General features: G+C 38.9%; 2 protein-coding genes across 3 annotated transcripts in view; both read left to right on the forward strand.

Annotated features, from left to right (window-relative positions):
* SLC12A6 (solute carrier family 12 member 6) overlaps window positions 1–15,028 on the forward strand; it is an 88,099-nt gene that overhangs the window by 37,736 nt on the left and 35,335 nt on the right. For both annotated transcript variants that reach the window (XM_060096546.1, XM_060096547.1), the window contains exon 2: window positions 6,299–6,343. In XM_060096546.1, coding sequence (XP_059952529.1) covers window positions 6,299–6,343 — 45 coding nt within the window. The remainder of the gene's footprint in view (window positions 1–6,298; window positions 6,344–15,028) is intronic.
* Window positions 12,237–12,857, forward strand: LOC132489359 (retinitis pigmentosa 9 protein-like). Its single transcript, XM_060098270.1, has one exon. It carries the CDS (start codon window positions 12,237–12,239, stop codon window positions 12,855–12,857), a length of 621 nt encoding a protein of 206 aa, XP_059954253.1.

Genomic DNA, 15,028 nt, shown 5'->3' on the forward strand with positions numbered 1-15,028 from the left:
GACTGGTGATTTCAGGTATTTGGTATCTTTATTTCTTTCTTTTAAATTTTTATTTATTTATTTATTTATTGGTTGGTTGGTTGGTTGGTTGGTTGTGTTGGTTCTCCGTTGCTGCACGCGGGCTTTCTCTAGTTGTGGCTCGCAGGCTCTAGAGCGCAGGGTTAGTAGTTGTGGCGCACCAGCTTAGTTGCTCCACAGCATGTGGGATCTTTCCGGACCAGGGCTCAAATCCATGTCCCCTGCATTGGCAGGCGGATTCTTAACCACTGCACCACCAGGGAAGTCCTGGTATCTTTAAATAGTTTTTGTAGTATGTCTAGGTAATATAGACAGTAGCATAATAAGCTAATTGTCCTGATGTATATGCCCTTGGTCATGCCTACTTCTTTTTCTAAATGTTTAGGCAACAGTTTCCACTATTGATTGCATTATTTTAATGAAATTACTGATCTATCTTTAATGAAGACTTAAACCTTTTACACTGAGTTTTAGATGCAAGATATAGGCTAGCTTTATTTGCTTCAAATTCTCTGCCAAGAATAGTAGATGAAGCGATTATCAAAGGAAATTCAGAAAAAGACTTGCTATGGGGAAACTAAGGGAGATAATAAGGCTCTTTAGAAAAACTTTTTATAGAGGCAGTTTTGCAAGTGAATACCACCCACAATCATTTTTTTCTCTCTGTGCTCCAAGGCACATGGCAAGAAATTAAATAAAATCTCTGTTCTTTACCATTTGCCCAGGATAAACTAAATATAGTGAGCAAGTGCCCATTTTGTAAAACTACTATATCATTACTGTTATGAGGAAATAGTTTCAGTTCATTTTTCTGATGGCATTTACCTGTTGTGAAAAGGTCTATGTTTCTATTTTTAATTTGAACTACCATTTTGCCTGTAGAGTATCACAGGCTTTTGTATATAGTCTGGTCGTATTATGACCTAGGAGTGGCTTAATTTAGGAAGGCCATCAAAGGGTTAAAATAGTCACATTATGGGCACATTGTTCCCATTACAGGAAGTAATTTGGTTAAAACAAGTATCCTTTTGAGTAATATTTAGGACAACTCCCAGTATTAGGCAAACTTGGGTGTGCCCTCATTAGTGACACAGGCAGGAAAAATGTTAAATGGGAGAGTTCAGACAAAGGACAATAGAAAGGTGCCCAGACACATCTCAGAGCACTGTTATCATGTTGAATACACAATTTGGATTGCAGCCCAGAAACGCCCTTCAACTTAAACCCATTTACCAATTGTGATTTTTTTATGGGCATGGCTAGTTTCATCCTGGTGGTTTCTTGAGCTTAAATTTGCCCTTGTTTCAGCTTTTACATGTATTAATGAAGCATTTATTTGCAGGTCCTTGAGGTTAGTCTTCATATAACCAAATAACTATCAGGTAAAGATTGCCCTGTGTTCCTTTAATTATAATAAATGCAAAAACTTGTGAGGAACTATACAGTAGACTTATTTCTACTCATCTCAAATACAGTTGCCCCTTGGAATCCGGGTGGGTTTGGTTTCAGGACCCCCACCACCCTTGAATACCAAAATCCGCAGATGCTCATATCCCTTATATAAAACGGCATAGTACAGTAGGCCCTCCAAAGCCATGGATTCCACACCCCTGGAAACAGAGGACTGACTGTATAGGAGGGTGTTCAGGGAAGAGTCCTGGCTTGACTAGAAAATGCACATACATCATGTATGCACAGCTCAGAGGCAAGGAAATATACAGTAAAGAAGGTGGTAATTCTGGGCTTCCCTGGTGGCGCAGTGGTTAAGAATCTGCCTGCCAATGCAGGGGACACGGATTCGAGCCCTGGTCCGGGAAGATCCCACATTGCCGTGGAGCAACTAAGCACGTGCGCCACAACTACTGAGCCTGCGCTCTGGAGCCCGTGAGCCACAACTACTGAGCCCGCATGCCACGCTCCTAGAGCCTGTGCTCCGCAACAAGAGAAGCCACCGCAATGAGAAGCCCGCGCACCGCAACTGGAGAAAAGGCCTCACGCAGTGATTAAGACCCAACGCAGCCAAAAATAAATAAATAAATAAAAAATTTTAAAAACAGTAGCCCTGAAAAAGTTATTAAAAGAAAAAAAAAAGAAGATGGTAATTCTTTTTAAGAAAAAATGTCACTTATATATACCACCCCCCCGCTAAAATCATACCTATTCTGTCTGAGTTATCTGAGATGTTTTTCTTTTTTTTTTCATAGGTACATTCCCTGGCAATTCCAGATAACTTGTTTTAGGCTATTGTACTTTATTTTAGAGCAAGAAAAATTAGAATTACAGAGTACTGAGAAACACGAACATAGGTTCTCAAACACGGAAGACTGTTATCTCCAACCTTCCTCTTTTGTCAGTAGTGTGATATGTCTTTGGTCACTCATTAACCCAAGCATTCTTCTCAACTTTAGATGTTAAAATCCAAGGTTCTCAACTTTGTTCTGAAAGCACACCTGAGAGATAAAGGCATTCCCATTAGTGACAGTATCTGGGAATCAGAATCTTGAGAAGGGTATAGTTTTAGGGAGAATAGATGATGCTGATAACTCTTCTGCAACTTTGCCTTTGGAATCACTAAAGTAGATCTAGATGATGACCAAGTTTCTTCTGGTTCTGAAATTATATGATTCTTTCTGTACTCTTCCTTTCATGTTATTATGTACCTGTTTCTCTATAATGATAGGGCCCAATTTTCCCCCTACATGAGGGGGCAGAGAGAGAGAGAGAGAGAGAGAGCGATCTAATACATTAACATGCTATAGAACTGTTAGTCCTACTTTTGTCTTATGTACAAGAACAACCCATATTCTTTATTTAGACAGGAAATAAAACTAGTTTAAATTAAAAACTGGGAATTCACTTTCCTAGTATGTTGGCGAAAATATCTTTTAAAAATTTGGAATTTCTCTTTTTTAAAACCAAATTAAGATGAAGAAAATCTTCTAAAAATATATCATTAAATGCTCACATAGCATTGAAAACTTTAGTTGTAGGAATCAGGTTTTTACCTTATTTCTTCCACTATAATATAGACTATATACATCAGAAATCAGAATTTGTTTAGTATTCTGATTGGGTCTTTCTGTCTGGGATGCTTAAAGTGTTAGATTTAATTATATATATTTATATATTTTATATTTAGAAACACCACGGAAAATGTTATTTGGATTTTGTTTCAAATAGTAATTTTTAATCTTTTTTATATCTTGGACCTCTTTGGCAGTCTTTAAACCTGCTTAAAGCTAGCAGCCCCTCTAATAACTACCATAATTTCAAAGTAGTGTGGAACCTAAAAGATATTATGAGATATATGCAACAACTATAATGTGTTAGGAAAATATCAGATATTTGTTGTTGACAAAATCACTGGTACTTTTATGTAATTTGTTGCCTACATCATATTTGGAGAAAATACTAAACTTCAATTAGAGGTTAGTGAAAATGAGGATGTAATTTTTTCCGCATTGTTCATAGACCCCCAGTCTAAAATTATTTTTATTCCTTAAATGCATTCAAGGAATCTAGATGTAATCCTCAGTATCTCAAGAGATCTACTCTTTTTAAAAAATTTTATTTATTTATTCATTTATTTTTGGCTGCGTTGGGTCTTTGTTACTGCGCGTGGGCTTTCTCTAGTTGCGGCGAGTGGGGGCCACTCTTTGTTGCAGTGCATGGGCTTCTCATTACGGTGGTTTCTCTTGTTGAGGAGCACGGGCTCTAGGCGCACGGGTTTCAGTAGTTGTGGCACACGGTCTCAGTGGTTGTGGTTCACGGGCTCTAGGGCACAGTCTCAGTAGTTGTGGCGCACGGACTTAGCTGCTCCATGGCATGTGAGATCTTCCCGGACCAGGGCTTGAACCCGTGTCACCTGCATTGGCAGGTGGATTCTTAACCACTGCGCCACCAGGGAAGCCCGAGATTTACTCTTTGAGGAAAGTGCAGCTCAGAGTCTTTTCCATATTTAGCCCTTAATGCTTTCCAAGCCTTTAAAATAAGCAAGAGATTGGTCGTTAAATGGCGACTGTCAGTATCTCCTGGATTAGGAACTTGTTTTATTGTCACTAATTTTATTATAGATTACTGAAGAAAGAGATATTTATAAAAGCCAGTTTAGTCATTTTATCTTAAAGTCAAATCAGAACATATCTGCTAGTAGTAATGAGTGCTTTCGTTATGTCTTGGCTTGCAACTGCTATGGCCACATGTTCCTTTGTCATTAAAAAGAAAATGTAATTCATGTCATAGGCCCTGAATCATCCTTCTACTTTATGGAACTAATATTGCTTGGCCAAATTTATGTGATTACTTGTTTAACTTTTTATTGTAATAAAATATATATAACACAAAATTTGCCATTTTAACCATTTTTTAGTGCACAATTCAGTGACTAATTATATTCACAATGTTGTACAACCATTACCACTGTTTCCAAAATTTCTCATCACCCCAAACAGAAACTCTGTTCTCTGTTGACCTAAATAAAGAGGTAAACTGAGGCAAGCTGGAAAAGATGAATTTATTCAGGAATAGCAGAGGAATTGCAATTTGGGACAAGCAAACTGTATGTAGCAAGCTACAGGTGAGTCCGGTGAAAGTTTGGGGTAGGTTGTATTTATGGGCAGGGAATGTAAAGAGGGGAGAGTTCAGTTTGAGTCAGTTAAAATCAAAAACAAACAGAGACCAGCCTTGAAAACTTCCTGAGCGGACAGAATCAGTTTAGTCACACAAACAAAGCTCAATTCAGCCCATTTTGTGAGACTAACCCAACCTGGGCCATCTCTTGTTCATGCTTCTGGCAAAACTTACCAAGTTTGATATGAGGCAACCTCTGATCAACCCCCCATCAACTGAGAAGATTTTGTTTCTATAAATCAGGCATTTATGGGAAATGAGCCTCTTAGTTCAGTTTTGTCTTCCTGAGGGCACGTGGATGAGACTCGCCATTTTATATCCTCCAGTTCTATTTTAGAGGTTTTTTTACAGCTTATTAAGTAATAACATCCCACTCCCCATTCCCCCCACACACACTCCCCAGCCCCCGGTAACCTCTAACCTACTTTCCGTCTCTATAAGTTTGCCAATTTGCCTTTTCTAGGTATTTCATATAAATGGAATCATACAGTATTTGTTCTGCTTCTGGCTTATTTTCTGTAGTGTGATATTTTCATGGTTTATGCATGTTGTAGCATGTATCCGAACTTGATTCCTTTTTATGGCTGAATAATATCCCATTGTATGTATATATAGATTTTCTTCAACTTACAGTAGGGTTACGTCCTGATAAACCCTTCCTAAATTGAAAATATTAAGTCGAAGTGCATTTACTACACGTAACCTACTGAACATCATAGCTTAGTCTAGCCTACCTTGAACGTGCTCAGAACACTTAACATTAGCCTACAGTTGGGCAAAATCATCTAACACAAAGACTATTTTATAACAAAGTGTTGAATATCTCATGTAATTTATTGAATACTGAAAGTAGAGAACAGAATGGTGGTATGGGTACAGAACGGTTGTAATGGTTATTTATTCTCCTGATTGCCTGGCTGACTGGGAGCTGTGGCTCGCTGCGCTGCCCAGCATCACAAGAGAGTATTGTACTGCAAATCACTAACCTAGGAAAAGATGAAAATTCAAAATCCAGGGACTTCCCTGGCAGTCCAGTGATTAAGACTGTGCTTCCACTGCAGGGTGCAAGGGTCCGATCCCTGGTTGGAGAAGTGAGATACCGCATGCTGTGCAGCACAGCCAAAAAAAAAAAAAAGTATATATGTGTATACATATGTGTATATATATATGTATACATATATGTGTGTATATATTCACAATCCAAAGTATGATTTCAACTGAATGCATATTGCTTTTGTACCATCATAAAACCGAAAAATCTTAAGTCAAACCATCATAAGTCAGAGACCATCTGTACCACATTTTGTTTATCAGTTCATCTTTGGAGGACACTTGGATTATTTCCACCTTTTGACTATTGTGAGTAATGCTGCTGTAGACATTGTTGTACAAGTATCTGAGTCCCTGTTAGCAATTCTTTTGGGTGTATACCATGGGTCACATGATAAACCTGTTGTTTAATTTTTTGAGGAAGCTGTGGAATTATTTTTTATAATAGTTCTATTTTTAATATCCTTATATTAATGTTTCTTGAGCATCATAAAAAAATTTTTTTTGCTTATTTCCTTGGTTGACTTTTGTTGCTGATTTTTAAGAAATTATTTGTTTTGGTCATTCATTTTTCTTTTCTTTTCAATTGTTTGTTTTTCAGACCCGAGTCAGAACTCCATCACAGGGGAACACAGCCAGCTGTTAGGTATAGTATTCCTGTGGGAACTGACTCTCTCTAAAGTCACCCTTTTCCTGCTTATACTAAGAGACATTACTCCCTTCTCTAATTCTATTTTCTGTACCCATTTTCTACTTTTCAATCCTCAGCTTTTTTTCTTGCTGTTTCTATTCCCAACTTGGTAAGTTTTAGGAATCTACTTCTGCAGTTGATTGTGAAGACTCAATTTAGTTACATTAAAAAGTAATTTTACATGGTCTATGGTTTAAAAAAAGGTCTGTAAGAGTTAGAGCTTCTTTTTTCCAGATAATTTTGAAAAGAAGATATAATATTCTATAATATCTTATGATCACCTTCATTTTCATTCCTGAAAGTACTTCATAAACAGCATAACATTCAGCGAGCCAAAGAAATTGATGTTCCAGTCCTTATCTGTGAAATAAATTATGGAAATGAATTGATTTCTTCTAGGTATCATTTATTTAAATTGCACTAAGCTTGTAATTTGACAAGAATTCCACATTTCAGAACTGATGAGTTTTTTAAATATAAAAATAAAACATACTCTGGTGAGGAATTCAGACAATACAAAAAGTACATATAAAAAAAAGGAAGGGTCTTCTAAACTATGTCTTCTCCCCACGACCTCACTTCTACTCCCCCAAGGTACTTGCTATTGACACTTTCTTGTGAATTCTTACAGAAATTTTTTATTACACATTTTTATATTATATACTATGACTATCTTTCTTCCTTTTTCTATCAGTGGAGTTATACTATACAGACTGTTCTGTGATTTCCTTTTTTTCACTTAATATTTTATCTTGGACATCCCATATCAGTACATAAAGATTTGCCTCATGTCTTTGTAGTAGAATAGAATTTCATTTATTCCTACACTGTAATTTTATTCATGAGCATTTAAGTTATTTCAAGGTGTTTTACTGTTACAAATTATGTTGCAATGAATATCTTGTGCATATATCCTTGCATTCTCATTGCCAGTATATTTTTAGGATAAATTCCTAACAGTGGGATTCCCCAGTCAAAAGATATATATATATTTTCAAGAAGATATATCAACTTATACCCACCAATGAAGAATGTGGAAGCATATGCAGCTCCCTATCATCAAAAGTAGATATTATCATCTTAAAATTTTTTCTTTAACTAGTAGGTGAAAATGGCGTCTCTAGTTCTTATTTGTACCTCTTTAATTATGAGTGAATTAAGTACTTTTAAATATATTAACAGCTATTTTATGTGTCTGTCTTTTGATTTGAAGTTTACTTTGATTTATGCATTGTTGAACTTTTGATGGTTAGAATATATGCAAAGCAGCTGTGGGAAATATAAGGTATCAAAAAGTCCAAAATAGAGAAAGTACTTGACTTGTTTGCTTATTATAGGTTCAGAGTATTAGTTGAAGAAACTGGGATACTCCTTTTTTGCTCTTTCTATGTTAAGGAATTAAGTTTCTGGTCTTAATTCTCATTCCTTTGAGTGAGTTTATGTGCTGGAACACTGACACCTTAGGCACTCAATAAATATTTGTTAAGTAAATGGTTTGACATGAACATGTAGCTAGAATTGTGATCACCAGGGTCTTAGCTTTGTGGTATTGAGGCTGTCACTATTCTCTTTTTTATATTTTTATATTGGATAGTTTATTTAAACTGTTCAAAATTCATCTTCTCTGTATAAAAATTTCATATTTGGACCAGGAATGGTTAAGATTTCATCGAAAGATTTTGGTAGATTTCCCCCTAAACTGTTAAACTGCTTCTCTCTCTGATACATGCCTGATAGGTAGAGATGTTTGGAGGGTGGCTCATCGTCTGAGCAGGAACACGTGTGTAATGGAGGGAGGGAAGGACTTAGTTAATGAAATGGACAGTCAGTGGAGTTGGTACTGTTCCAGTGTTACTAAGCTGGGTTTTGTTTCCAATTAAGCACTTGTAGTAAAAGATAGTAGATTAACTAATTGTAGGCAAAAAGAAATAGTATGTGATCGTGAAGAATTCTCTCAGTCAGTATTAGTTTAAAACCCTAGTATTTACAAAGAGACTACTCCAGACATTAATCTCATTTGGCAACCTACAATTGCATTCAATTTTAAATAAACCTGGGGATTTATCCAGTTTAGGTAAGTTCATCCTGCTACCCTGTCTGTCTCCTAGGTTCATTAAGTCAAATTATATTCTCCTTTTTTCTCATGCTGTTAATAACTGTCATCCTCTGTCTCCCATCCTAAGTACATTTAACTACAGCCTCAAAATCCTTACTGGTTTATTTTTATTTTATTTTTTAGTTAATTTATTTATTTTTGGCCACACCACGCTGCTTGCAGGATCTTAGTTCCCCCACCAGGGGTTGAACCCATGCACTTGGCAATGAACGTGAGGAGTCCTAACCACTGGACCTCCAGGGAATTCCCCTTACTGGTTTATTTTTTAAAATATGGAGTTTGCAAAAGAGTGAAAGATAATTTTTGTTAGATTTTCTAATCATCTTATAGTTCCTCAGAAAAAGCTTTGGTAGCTTGAATTAAAATCTTGCCAGATTCTGTAAAAACCTCATTTAGGATAATTTGGCCCAGTAGTGGAAAAACTGCTTCAGTTGCCTTGCCTGCTGAAGGGAGTTTATAATAGGATCTTTTAAACCTTCTAAATGCTTTTCTTTTCCTGTCAGCAGAGTGAAGTTATTTTAATATATCTACTGTTCCCACTGACTCATCAGATCTCTTGCAAAACTCAGGGTCAGGCTGAGGAGATGTATAGAAGGGTGAAACTCAGTCATGATAAAGAATTAAGCTGTAGGCTTATGATTTATGAACTTTTATGTGTGTGTGTGTGTATAATTATCAATTTAAAACATTTTAGAAAGCAAGCAAGCAAATGAACAGTGGGTCCTGGCCTTTTTACAATTTTAACCAAACATTCAAGGAAAAATCATTTCACTCTTGACAGTTTCTCTCAAGGAACAGAAAAACAAGTAAACACTCCCCAACTCAGTTTGAGACTTGCATAACCTTGATACCAAAACTTAACAATGACAGTATGAGAATAGTATAGGCAAATTTTACTTATGAACACAGATACAAATATCCTAAATGAAATATTTGCAATTTGAATCAAGCAATATGCAGTTGACCCTTACAATGTGGGTTTGAACTTCACTGGTCCTCTTATACTTGTATTTTTTCAATAGTAAATCCTACAGTACTGTACAGTCCCTGGTTGGTTGAACCTGTGGATGTAGAGGAGGAACCTCAGATACGGAGGGTCAACTATAAGTTATACTTCAATTAACCCCCAGCATTATTCAGGAGTCAACTGTATTTTTAAAAATTACTCCTGTGACCAGTTGGGTTTCTGCTAAAAATACATGGTTGGTTTATCATTAAAAATCAATTTATATAGGGCCTCCCTGGTGGCGCAGTGGTTGAGAGTCCGCCTGCCGATGCAGGGGATACGGGTTCGTGCCCCGGTCTGGGAGGATCCCATATGCCGCGGAGCGGCTGGGCCCGTGAGCCATGGCCGCTGGGCCTGCGCGTCCGGAGCCTGTGCTCCGCAACGGGAGAGGCCACAACAGTGAGAGGCCCGCATACCGAAAAAAAAAAATCAATTTATATAATTTAGTATATTAACATATTGAAGGAAAAACATCATATAATTATCTTAATAGATGCAGAAAAAGGATTTGATTTGAAACATATCCAGTATTTAAATTCATGAGTTCATAAAAAACTGGTCACCATTGGAGTATTCTAGTGAACCAATTTATTATTCTGAGAATCAGTCTAAAAGGAAAGAATGAAGTATTTATCTTGTCTTTAACTATACCAATGGGTAACCATTGACATGTACCTCCTGATGGAAGATCAAAATACCACTTTGAAGGTGTTTTCCTCCCTCCCCCATAAAAATACTGAATGTGGTTAAGCCTCTAGACACAATTACCAATTTATAGGAAATAGAAGAAAACAGAGTAACATGTTAAACAACATTACATGGATGCTCATTAAAATGGAGACCATCAGAAACTTTACTGAACACATGACATAGGTTCTTCAACAAATAAATTGCCAAGAAAAAGAGAAAGCAGTAGACTTAATTGAGAGATACAGCAACCAGTTGTAACATGTGCCTCTTACTTGGCTTTTTTAAAAAATATATATATTTATTTATTTTTGGTTGCATTGGGTCTTCGTTGCTGCACGTGGGCTTTCTCTAGTTGCGGCGAGCGGGGCTACTGTTCATTGCAGTACGCGGGCTTCTCATTGCGGTGGCTTCTCTTGTTGCAGAGCATGGGCTCTAGGCACGCGGGCTTCAGTAGTTGTGGCACATGGGCTCAGTAGTTGTGGGTCACGGGCTCTAGAGCACAGGCTCAGCAGTTGTGGCGCATGGGCTTAGCTGCTCTGTGGCATGTGAGATCTTCCCGGACCAGGGCTTGAACCTGTGTCCCCTGCATTGGAGGGATTCTTAACCACTGTGCCACCAGGGTAGCCCTCTTATTTGGCTTTTGATTCAAACTAAAAATCAAAAACATAATTTATAACATTTGAGACAACCTTTCATGTTCACTTAGTCACATAGTTCAGACCCAAACCTGTGCCAAAGGAGATTAAGTACACTTACTGCTCTTGTTCTGCCTAGCTCAGACCAACAAAGGCCATTAGACAAGCTCAGGAGTCTAAGGGAGGAATCTGAGGTTTATCTTAGCTAAGCCCAAGTTGTAGCGTAAGTGGTAATTGAAAAAAAGCAACATTATAGAAATAATAGCACCACAACAATAAAATGCTTATAAAGAGCAAGACATTTGGTATACCCTTTTTCAGCTTGCAAAAAAAGTATGCCATAGCAAATGGAAATCTGAAATTTTCAATAGAGCCAATGGCACTCCTATCAGTTTTTGTTTGAATTGTACAGTGAAACACCAGTAAGTTTCCCAATAATATCAGCATTATGTGGTTGGTAAAATGAGAAAAAAAGGAGCACAGTAGTGATCTGGTGGGCTGTTTAATTCAAAGCATTACTGGGCCAGTCTCAGTAGGTATCCTCCACAGGAATCTTAGGATTCTGGATAATTCTAGAACAAACCTAGGATATGGGTTTGGTTTTTAGTTCTTGCAGAGTAAAGGTTATTTGCTATTCAGAAACCAGAATTTCCATTCCACTTGGGATTTCCTGGGGTCAGAGTAGTGACCCAGACTTCTGAAAGCTGTGCATCGGAAGCAGCATGATTTCCAAGATATTCAGACCAAGAATTGATCCATGCCTTTCTGATGAGAGATTTGCTCCTTGCCTAGAAAACCCTGACCTTTCCTAATTGACCAGAAGCTCTATTGGACCCTCCCATTCCAAAACACCACCACAAGTAGACCCTGGGTAAGACAATCTGGAGGGCATCATTGGTTTCATAAATACAGGCAAAGTCTCCAGGGACATTCTTCCACCCCCCCCACACCCCCCAAAATTCAAGCAAGCAAGTGGAATTTGGGCCAGAAACCTCCAGAACCAAAGTGTCTGAAAGTTAGGGTAGTTAGAGAAGCCCCAAACATAGAGGTTCCAGGGCTGCAGCAACGGAAGCCAGAGCTGTGAGGAGGTGGCTTAGACCAGCGGGCAGTGGGATGGGGCAGGATGGTTATAAAGTCAGATTTTTATAGCAACAATAATATAGTGCTACTGAACAGCAGGGAAGTAATATGCTGAAGCTGGGCCTCCTTTCCTCCTGTAACCCTCGAGAGGGATGAAGTGCTGTTGAGTCTGGGATATAACACTATTAAATGTCTAAATCGATGAAGGATGCAGGAAGATGAGTATGGTACTCAGGAATGAAAGACTGTTTAAAGCGAAGGAAAACAAATCGTTGCTGATATTTTAAAAATGAAGGCTTCGCGGCCCCGCACGGGGCCGCAATGTCGTCCCAGCCTGGGTGCGACGACTCGGGGGCCGGGGGCGCACGGCGGCCATGGGAGCCTCCAGAGCAGAAGCGGCGGCGGCACGACACACAGCAGCTGCAGCAGCTCAAGCACCTGGAGTCCTTTTATGAAAAACCTCCTCCTGGGCTTATCAAGGAAGATGATACTAAGCCAGAAGACTGTATACCAGATGTCCCAGGCAATGAACATGCCAGGGAATTTGTGGCTCACGCACCAACCAAAGGACTTCGGATGCCACTGGGGAAAGAAGTCAAAGTCATGCAGTGTTGGTGCTGTAAAAGATATGGTCACCAAACAGGCGACAAAGAATGCCCTTTGTTTTTAATCAAAGGCAACCAAAAGTTAGAACAGTTCAGAGTAGCACATGAAGATCCCATGTATGACATCATACGAGAGAATAAAAGACATGAAAAGAATGTAAGGATACAACAGTTAAAACAGTTACTGGAGGATTCAACATCAGATGAAGATGAGAGCAGCTCCAGTTCCTCAGAATGTAAAGAGAAACACAAGAAAAAGAAGAAAGGAAAGCATAAGAAAAAGAAGAAAAAACGAAAGCATAAGTCTAAGTCAAATGAGAGTTCAGACTCAGAATGACAAGAGCTTGACTTGTTCAACACCGTCTTCCCAAAAAGCAAGCACTGTGGCCAAAGATCAGAGGACTGTGGAATCAGAGAGGAAGAGGAGAGAGAAATACCAAGAGGGGAGGAGATTTGGTGTCACAGGTGTGAATTCTCACCTACCTTCCAGTAAAGATGTGACCGCCACAGGAGAGTGAGTTGTATCTTGCCAGGTGCTAGCTCTGGACAGCGGCTGATTTCAGGCTGGAAAGCTTTTCTCATTGTTCTCCTCCCTGCAGATCACTGTGGGTCCTGATTCCTTAGAAATGCCTCTGGCAGGGTGGCCAGACTAAGGGAATCTCTGAGGAAGCTCTTCCAGCTGCTGCCACAGCTTCTACCCTCCATGGTGGGGCTACTTAATGCCCTTAGATTTCAGGCTTGACTTTCCTCTGTTGCTAAGGATAAAAGCTCATTATTTTATTTATTTAAAAAATACTCATTTATTTTTGAATCATAATAATATACTTACATGGTCCAAATTTAAAAGGTATATAAGGGGAATTCCTTGGCTGTCCAGTGGTTAGGACTCGGCGCTTTCACCGCCGTGGCCCAGGTTCAATCCCTGGTCAGGGAACTGAGATCCTACAAGCCATGAGGTGCGGTCAAAAAAAAAATTATAAAAGGTATATAAGGTTTAATCATGAAAAACTTTCCTCTTCTCTTCCCCAGGTACTGAGTTCCCTTTCCCAATGGCTATCCATTTTACCAGTTTCTTGTGAAGTCATACAGAAACGTTTTGTGTATCACAAGCAAATGTTTTTTCTCTTTTTTAATACAAATACTAGCATACCATACACATTTGTCTGCATTGTTTTTTTCATTTTTTAAATCAGCAGTGTAAAAGCATGTTGGTCTTTGCTGCACAGAGAAGTCTTGAGTTCATAAATCCCTGTCATGTTTGGTGGAATTTTTTAGGGGGAAGGGCCACCCTATAATAACAATGAACAATCATGTCTTTAACTTCCTTAGCACTTATTGCCATTGTCCCATGATTATTATTATTCCCAGAATAATTGATTCAGAAAACTTATAAGGGTACAGGAATTACTGTACTGGGTCAGCTACCCACATCCCCAAATATGTTCTCATCCTGTTGGCTAAGCACAGCCTACACGAGAACTGGCTTTGACTGCTGCAGCTGAGGCAGCTCAGCAGGTTGGGATGGTGCCTGCAGCTAGGAGAGGGCGTCTGTTCTTGCTGAGCCAAAGTGGAGCCAGATTTTGCTCATGAGCAAGTGTCTTCCCTCTCCACCAGGGTCTCTTGCTGTTTTCATCGCTCAGGGTCCCAGGAACTCACTGTCCCCACTTCCTACCTTTTTTCCTAGGGGTTGGATTCCCCCCTCTTTAAAGAATAACCGATGTGGGCCAGGCTGACTCCTTCCCAGTTCTCCTCAGTAACAGCTCCTAGTCTTGGCCTTGGAAAGTTTATCTCAATAACACAATTGGCTGGAATGGCCCAGGACTTGTTCTTCCTGAAAACCCTAAGTCCTTTTAATTCAGGCAGTGCCTTACACTTATCCTTGGCATTTCTAGCTCAGCATGCAGCAGAAAATTCTCCTTCCAGGAACTTTCTTTCTCCTGCTGGAGCCCGATTCATGATAAACATATTCTATTACAATATGAAAGAATAATATCAATGATTCTTGAGCTTATGGTGCATTAAAATGACCTGGAGTGCTTGTTAAAACAGATTCCCATGCCCTACTCCTAGTTTCAGAATTTCTGATTTATTGTACTAATTCTGGAATGGACTGTGGAATTTGCATTTCTAACAAGTTCCCAGATGATGCTGATGCTGTCAGTTTGGGGACCAGATTTGAAGAACCACTGATCTAAATGTTTAACCTCTTACTAAAGCCTTTCTCCACTTTCTGCTTTAACGAGAATCTCTCCGTCCATTGTAGCCCCTGCAAGTTAACTCCTGTCCCTTCTCCCTCACTCCAGGTTTCTCTGTCTTCTATTTCTGGCCTACATTCTGTGGTCCATCAGTTAAGCCTGTTATCTCCCTTGACCTGTGGTTTTTCTGCCCAGTTTACCCAAAAGAACCTCAAACCAAATTCCTCCTCCTCTGCTCTAATTCCCAGACAGCTGAGCCCATAACGCTATCAGTCAAATTCCTTCATCCTAAAACCTCTTTCCTCAAACTCAG

The sequence above is a fragment of the Mesoplodon densirostris genome, chromosome 4, assembly GCF_025265405.1.
Source record: "Mesoplodon densirostris isolate mMesDen1 chromosome 4, mMesDen1 primary haplotype, whole genome shotgun sequence".
Classification (NCBI taxonomy): domain Eukaryota; kingdom Metazoa; phylum Chordata; class Mammalia; order Artiodactyla; family Ziphiidae; genus Mesoplodon; species Mesoplodon densirostris.